Source organism: Apis dorsata, unplaced genomic scaffold, assembly GCF_000469605.1.
Source record: "Apis dorsata unplaced genomic scaffold, Apis dorsata 1.3 scaffold_598, whole genome shotgun sequence".
Lineage (NCBI taxonomy): Eukaryota > Metazoa > Arthropoda > Insecta > Hymenoptera > Apidae > Apis > Apis dorsata.
The window spans coordinates 8306-17285 of record NW_006263802.1 but is presented as its reverse complement, the minus strand read 5'-3'; the positions used below and the strand labels follow the sequence as shown (position 1 = coordinate 17285).

The 8980-nt window shown below is 20.7% G+C and overlaps 1 protein-coding gene across 3 annotated transcripts in view; it reads right to left on the bottom strand.

Annotated features, from left to right (window-relative positions):
* LOC102678133 (sn1-specific diacylglycerol lipase beta-like) overlaps positions 1 to 8609 on the bottom strand; it is a 15445-nt gene extending 6836 nt beyond the window's left edge. For 2 of the 3 annotated variants that reach the window (XM_031513150.1, XM_006621160.2), the window contains exons 1-4: positions 8033 to 8440; positions 5077 to 5175; positions 2513 to 2725; positions 1253 to 1569 (exon numbers count right to left, since the gene is read on the bottom strand). In XM_031513150.1, coding sequence (XP_031369010.1) covers positions 1253 to 1569; positions 2513 to 2725; positions 5077 to 5171 — 625 coding nt within the window. In that variant the 5' untranslated portion in view covers positions 5172 to 5175; positions 8033 to 8440. The other variant, XM_006621162.2, reaches the window with a different exon arrangement.
* Between the last annotated feature and the right edge of the window lie 371 nt (positions 8610 to 8980).

The window sequence follows — 8980 nt, the reverse complement described above, 5'->3', positions numbered from 1 at the left end:
AAATAATTATTTTATAATATTAAAATTATGATATTATTATATTATATTATTTCTTATAATATATAATATATTTTAGTACGTGATAAAATATAAATATAAATACTATTGTAAAAATATTTATCAAATATATATTTAAAAAAAAATTTAATAAATAAGTATTATAATTAAATAAAATTTTAATATACAAACTTCATTTTAAAACAAAAAAAAAATTTTAATTAGTTGTAAATTATTACTTTAATTTTTTTATTTAAAATCAAATGCAAACAATCTTTTTCATTCTGAAACTTTGAATAATATAATCTTAATTAAGTTAATTATAATATTTTTTTACATGTGATAATTTTTCTTTTGACAAATATATCTCATCTTATGTATTTAAACAAAAATTCTCTTAAATTAAATTTCTTTAATATTCTTTAATTTAAAATTAAGTTGAAATTTCTTTAAATGTTTATAATTTTATGATTAATTTTATCATAATAAAAGAAAATAAAAGAAAAAAGAATGACTCAAATTATTCAATTATCAATTTATGTTGGATTTTACTATATATTCTTCTTTCTTATTAATAGATAATAATACACACTATTATTAAAAGGGAAAATTTTGATTTTCATGCATACATTAATTTTTCGGAAAAAAGTCCTGTGTTTTAAAAAAAAATTAGGATAAATGGAAAGAGATCAATACCGTGAATTTTAATGAAATGTTATCATTTATAATTATTATTTCTATATTTGTATACGATATTATATTACGTAATATATAAATGTTATAAAGGATCGTTAGAATATAATTCAAAATCAAATTAAAAATATCTATCCATCATAACATCATAAATTTATATCATATATATATCAAAAAACTATCCATTTATTAGAACTAATAACAACACATATAAAAAGTTACTATTTATTTGAAATAATCAATGAACTTTTACCTTTTTCTATTTATATAATTTTGCAATATAAATAACTTTGATTATAATTATAAAACTTTTTTATAATTATTATAATAATTATAAATATAAAGATAAATAAATTAAATTTCTATTTGATAAAAAATTATCTGAATATCTAATTAGCATTAAATTTACTTATTTTTACTTACTTAATTATAAAAAAACGATGTGTAATTTCAAATGACTTTTTTTTCTCGATATTGAAAATAAAAAACATATGATATAAATAGATGCTTTAATTCCAATTACAGCAGGACTTTTTCTAGGCCAGTCGTACCTATGTCTCACCAGCAGCATGTTGAAGAGTGTCTTTAGCGCTCTCATCTTTCTTTATCCACCAGCAATACTTCAATCTCCGTAACCAGGTCTTTGAGATTTTTGCATGTTCCATTGAATTTTCTAAATATCTCTTATTTAATGAGCCTATCGGATCGAAAATTAATGCCAAGCCGCCAATAGTAAGACCTATAAGAACCCAATCGAAGAATACTAATGTTTGAACAACCGACATCGTATAGTGTTCGTAACTACATTTAATGCTTGATCCATACATCCACAATGTTCCCAAAACGTTCCATCCTATTTCAGGTAAAATTAATAATATCCTATAAAAGCGAAAGATATTTTTAAATATATTTGCATTGTGATTAAATCTTATGAAATTTGATTGATCGCATGCTTAAAGTTCTTGTATTTTATTTAAAAATAGCCTCTAAAAGAATTAATAAATTTGTCGAGTATTTTAATATAATTTTTAAATAAAAATTTTTAAGTGAAATTAATTTTTTTCGAAAACGAAACTTGAAAATGTATTCTTTTTTTTTTAAATTTAAGAATAAATGTTTAAGTAATTGAAAAATATTTTTCGTTATTACATAATTAGAAATTATTAAAAATATCTAATGTAATAAACATGATCTATTGAAAAGACAATAATTTTTAGTGCAATATTTTAATGTGATATTAGTTTAAAATTAGATGTGAAATTTCTTTCACAATTCCTATAATAATTACAAATGTTTAAATAATTATTGTAAAATGTTTGTAATAATTACAAATAATTACAATATCTGTTTATTATTAGAATATTATATCTGTATATTATTAGAATATTAATATTGAGTTTTCTTTAAATAGAATTAAATAATTAATGAAACTATAAAAAGTAACTTTATAACATTTCATATCATGCTTTTTAATATAAAAAATTACTTATATGAAAAATTATGTCTTTTTTATTATGTACATTAATTGCATATGAAATATGTATGAAATATCAATATCATAAAAATAATTTATCTCAATAAATCTTAGATATGAAGAAAATTTTTTATTTCAATTATATTAAAATGAATAATTTTAATACTATTAAAAAAATTATATTTAAAAGAAAATAATGTTATGTTATAATATATCCGATAAACCATAAATTAATATATTATAATATGAAACATGTCGGAATAAAACAAAATATTTTAAATATTTTATAATGAATAACACATTACAATGATACATAAATTGCTATATAATTTTTATATATTTACTTACTTAATTGTCAAAAATGGTTCAACGTATTTACGAGCTTGCGTTTCCATGATAGATCCTCTTGAGCTTAATTTTATAATAATAAGTAGAAGAAGTATAGATATAATAAGAAATGAACCTTCTCCTAGAAGATACACACGAACTAATACTCCACCTGATTGACAATTCCATGTATATTCGTAATATTTGATGCAAGTTATTACAATTGGGACTAACCTATAAACAATTAGAATTAATTATATAAAAATTCAAATGATCTAAAATTTATTCAATAATTTTTCGAATTAATAATTAATAATTGTATAAAATAAATATAAAGAGCATAATATAACACGATTTAAAGCGGTAAAAATCTGCAAATAAAAGAGCAAAATGCAAAAATGATTTTCACCTTGAAATTCAAAATGAAATTTTTTTTTATTGCATCGCATTTTATTCATTGCAAAAATAAAAACCTTTCTCTCTCTTTTTCTCTACTTATTTACTGTCCTTATTTATAATATTAACAAAGTAGAAAAGATTTAAAGATTCGTATTTCTATAATATATATATCCAATTTCATTGCGTTTATTGAATTTTTACTATATTTATATTATTTTCGCGTTGAAAATCACTGTATATCACATATGACTGAATTATTTATTTTAACATATTATACATTTATATTTAACATATATTCCAATATATGTTATATATCCTTTATTCCAATTAAAAACAAAAACATCTTCGTTTTTCGAAAGATATCACATAAAAAATTTATACTATTGTATTATAAAAAATAATTTTTCTTTTTATAAGTTTTAGTTTATAAGTTTTAGTTTACAAGTTTTTTTACAAGAATTTAAAATTTTGTATGAAGAGTTATAATAATATTTGATGAAATAATGAATAAAAATGAATGATATCATATTGGAATCATTTTTCATTAAATAAAACAACAAGATATTTATACAACAGATAATATAATTAATGAAATATTTAGAATATCTTTTTATAATTGAGAAAAATTTATTGATAATTATTTAAAATAAGAATCATTTCACCGATTTTAATAGTTTTAAAAATAAATATATTTTTTACTCTTTCCTATATATATAAATATCATTTGATTATATAATAATTATATAATGATTTTAAGTTATAATGATTTCTCATCTCGAATAAAAAATGTGTTAAGAAAAACTTGAAAGTAATTAGTGATGAATTTATTAATAAATTCAATTTATTAATAAACAAGGCAGAAAGTCAATAATTTACGGATATTTTTAATTTAGCACAGAATTTGCATAATTTTCTAAAAAATTTATTGCAATTATTTTATGATTATTTTAAAAAATTTTTAATTATTTTTTTAAATTGCAAAATATAAATAAAGAAAGATTTTTAAGATTTATTTATTATTATCAATATGATATTTTAATATTTAATTTCTGACTTTAAATAAATAATGGATAACATTATTTGAATAAGCAAATTTAATGTCTATTGCAACACATATTTTAAAAATAATTTTAAAAATATTAATTATAGCAAGCTTTTACTATTTTTTTTAAATTACTATTGCAATCTTGTTAATTCAATCATAGACAGGTAGTATGAAAGACGATTGAAAAGGATAAAAAATATTTATAATAGTTATGCTTATTTCTGCTTACAATAAAATTACATAAAATTAAGAAAAAGAAAGCATAAGAATTAGATTCATCAATTTTAATGAAATTTTTAAAATATTCAATAATATTCTATTACTTTAAAAATTAATTCACTTTACTTATTTTATTCACTTTATTCATTTAAAAATTGATTCAAAAGCTTTTGAATGCTTTTGATTTCAAAATTCATGATGTAAGTAATAATATCTTGCTAATACATTTTTTACTTCTTTATGGAATTTTATGGAATTATTCTTATAAATTCCTGAAATTATTTTGGATGGAGTGAATGACTTATACGTTACGTTTATATTTATGTTTAACTTTTAATTAATATTGATTAGCAACGAGTCATTAAAATAAGAAAAATAAAATTTTTATATTTTTACAAATTTAAATGAAAGTGATAATAAATGCAATCATAGTTCAATGAATTTGTATTACAAACAATAAATGAAAAAAATAATAATGTCGAATTTTCCTGTTTAGTTTCATTAAAAAGATCAAATTGACAATCTGCAATTTCTGTAATTATTAATGTTAAAATAATTTTTATATCACAAATCCAATCTTATAATAATGAATAAATTATACTATATGTACTTTATTGAAATTTCATTTGAAATTTCATTTTGATATATAATTTTTTACTTTTTTTATTTTAAATTATTTTTATTCAACATCTATAAACACAATCTATAAACTTTTTACATTAAATTTGACTTGTTTGAACTGGTATTATCATATAGGTTTTACAATACCTGAAGATTTTTTTTTAGATTTGTTTTTATTCTATTATTAATAGTTAATTCTATTACTATTGATTATTTTAATTCTATTACTATATTATTATATTACTTATATTATATTATATTTAAAATAGAAATAAATTCAATTAATCAACTTATTATTTACCAAGCGATTCGAATGAAAACTTCAAAGAGACCTGGATAAACACAGTCGTCGGTTGCAGTCAACCATTTTCTGCCGAAAAGTTTTATCGCCGGCATTTCTCTGTGGAGAATATAACGATTTATAAGATTATTTTCTTTACAGAGATGGAGATACTTTCGAGAATATTTCTCGCAAGTGGAAGCAAGATTATCATTTTTTTCAGTGGCCTTGATTTTATCGTAAATTTTCAAATTTCGATTTATTTATATATTTTTGAAAAGATTAAATTAATAGAAAAAATTCTTAATTATAAATGTATATAATAAATTTTATTAGTCTATAATAACAAAGATATATGAAATAAATTTATAATAAAAATGAGGCTACTTAACTTTAATTATCCAACTTTTCTTTAATAAGTGAATTTAAGAATATTTTGTTATTAATTAAACATAATTCATCGATATAAAATTTGATCAATTCTTTTTATCAAAATCTCTGATTGAAAAATTTTTTCAGAATATTTTATTGTTAATTGAATACATATTTCATTACTATAAAATTTTATTAATATAACTCTTTTTTCTTTTTCGTTTTCAGATTTTTATTGAGATCTCCAAATGACAATTCATCAATCATCAATCAACAATTCTGATTGGAAATAAACTTACTACTAATGAAAGTTACTGTCGGATAGTTACTTTCAATGCAGTATATATTTGCGAGAAATATTCATGAGAGCAACTCTCCAGAGTTTTACTCTCAAATGTACGTATTCATAGCCTAAGTCTTGCATGGGTAACGTTCTTTAGAATTTAATGTTTATGTGCATGAAGAAGGAACAAATGACAAAAAGAAAAGATTTATATATTTAAAAATCAGATCAATAAAATTCTATCAATGTCTGATTCAAAGATTAAAAAAGCATGTAAAATTAAGCAGCGATATTTTATGATTATAAATTTTCTCAAGAATTTGATAATCCTTTGTATATATTACGGCAAATATATGTATTTTTCTTGATAGTAAATTACAAACTAGAGAAAGCGTTGAGAGAAAGTCTTTGTCTATCCTACATCTGAGAGTATTGACATAACTTTACGGTATTCATAACTGGACCCTGACCCTAAAATAAAGATCAATTTTACATCTTAAATTCTAGAAATAATTTCAGGCTCATATATATATCTTTTGTTCGAAAACATTCTATTTTCTTTCAATACCAATGACATTATTAATATGTTTTGTACTAATAATATTTTTATTATGTAAGAAAATTATTTTCTTTAATTAAGACAATCATTTTGATCATTGTAAATAGTGTCGAAAAAAGTTTTTTATATTTATATTTACATTTTTATATTTATGATCAGTTATTTGAGTTATTCTCTTATGCATGAGTTATATAACTGATGATTTTTGCTGTGATTTCAAACAACTTTATCATTTATTACCATCACGACAAGACTCGACATATTTTGTTTCAACTTTTTGTTCAAGTCTGACGACTCACCGGCGATATATACCTAACACTATAATTGTGGCGCGATAATTTTACGCGCTCTGTGATTGGCTAGTGGTTTTCATTAATTATTCGTTAACAAAGCAGAAAGGAAAATATTTGCAAAGGAAAAAATTGCTTTGAAAATTAAGACCACTCACAATTTTTAACATTTTTCGTGTTATTAATAAAATTTAAAAAACTTAAAATTTAATTGAAAGAATTTTATTAATTATTAATTATTTCATATACATATTATAATTTAATAATTTATATATTATGATACATAATATTTTATTATTTTTTTATATTTCCAGGCAATGTATTAAACTGATTTAAAAGAAAAAATCTGAATATTTGGTAAAATTAAACAATAAAAAATATACAGATAAAAACAATTAAAATAATTACAATCAAAATAAAGAAAGACAAAATTAATAATATGTGTATACTTAATAAAAATATATAATTAATAAAAATAATAGTTAATAAAAATTATTATTGAATATCGTATAAAAAATACAAAAAAATGTTGAGAATTATGAATAATCTATGATATGATATTTCCAAAAATTGTACACAAGTATTTACTAATTATACATTTAAATGTAATATTTTTGGAATTTGTTCATTTAAATTTAATTTCATTTGTAAAAAATATTTAATATATTTTTTACAATCACAACTCAGAAGTGACTTTTTAATAACGTTTTGATAATATTTTAAGCAAAGTATGAAATTATATATATATTTTTATATGTACAACATATTTGGTTTTCTTATAAAAATTGAGAAATAAGATTTTTATTAGAAGAAATGTATAGATATTATTTTTATTTAGATAATATTTCGAAAATTGCGTTGCTATATGATGTTATTTAATGATTAATAAAATATAAAAATTATAATATAAAATAATACTATTTTTATATAAAAAATAAAAAATTAAATATACAAAAATATTTTTTCTTTTGAAATAATATAACTGAAAGAAATAATTTACATTAGAATACATTAGAATAATTTATAATTATTACGTATACATCATAATTAGATGATAACATCATAAATAGATATTGAATGCTAATAAGCTATAATATGCAAAGTCTAAGTTCATTTTTTATTCAGTTATTACTTAACTCTCTTTTTAAAGTTTAAAGTTTAATAAATAATATTTTTTATATACTTTGAAATATCAATGCATATACATATATGCAATGTGTTATACATATTTATTTAAACAGCTTACAATTTCATAATCTTCTACATAAATATGACATATCGTATATTTCATTTTCATATTGTTTTTGAAATTTTTATATATGTGCATTTTTTAAACGAATTCTATGTAAGTAATATTTTCTTCACAAGACAGAGAATTTCTACGTCTATATATTTTTGATTTATTTATTACAGTAATCGATATATTACGAGAAATACTTAATCAAATAATTAAATTTTTAAATATATATTCACCTCTGGAACAAAGCGTTTCACTGTAGAATTTTGAATCATTCACAAGAGAGCCAGTTTCTCATATGCACAATCCGGTATTCAAGTATATACGGCCAAGAAACAAGATGCAAACTTTTTCAACTTTTTTTATACGACGATTTCTTTATATATTTTAACAAGGGATGATTTTTAGCCCACGTGCACCGAAATATATATCATAATCGTATTCGTTCACGATCAATGGAACTTGAACGACCCGAAATGTGATAATGTCGATGAACAGTTGCTGATCTAGCAAAATATACGACGAGCTAAATGATATTTCATATGCCTAATGTGATTAGAAAGAAGCGCGATTTAACATGACTGGCGGAAAAAATTTTCGACTTGCGACAGCAAAGTACACACACACAATGCGCTCGTAAACCCGTTCACCTTGTTTCGAGTAGCGAGCATCCCGCGTCGAATCTCGCGAGCTGGTTGGCGGTGACTGTCCAGTACTTTCCCTTCGTTCCTCCCAATCACACCGTTCTTTCGCTTAAGAAGAAGAAGAAGAAGAAGAAGAAAAAAGCCAATAGCACGAACAACAAATAATGGTAGGAACAAGTATTGCCCCTAGTATTCCACTATTGCGACAACTTTTGTCGCTATGTTTCATATAAAAATTAAAATAAGCTCATCATTATGATCATCGAACAAACAAAAAATTTTATTTTTACTTTTTAACGCGACGGAAAATATATGTTTATTGGTTGAAATTAAAGTTTACTCGTTAAAATTATATTAATTTTGCTTAATAAGAAGGAGGAAAGATTAAATATATATATCGATTTTATAAAAATAATTCCGAAAAAAAATTTTCTTTAACAAGCTTTGTATATCATACTTGTTTGTTAAATTAATGAGATAATTTAATAATTAATTAATAAGATAAATTTTCATTAATTATTGTGATTAATGATTACATTC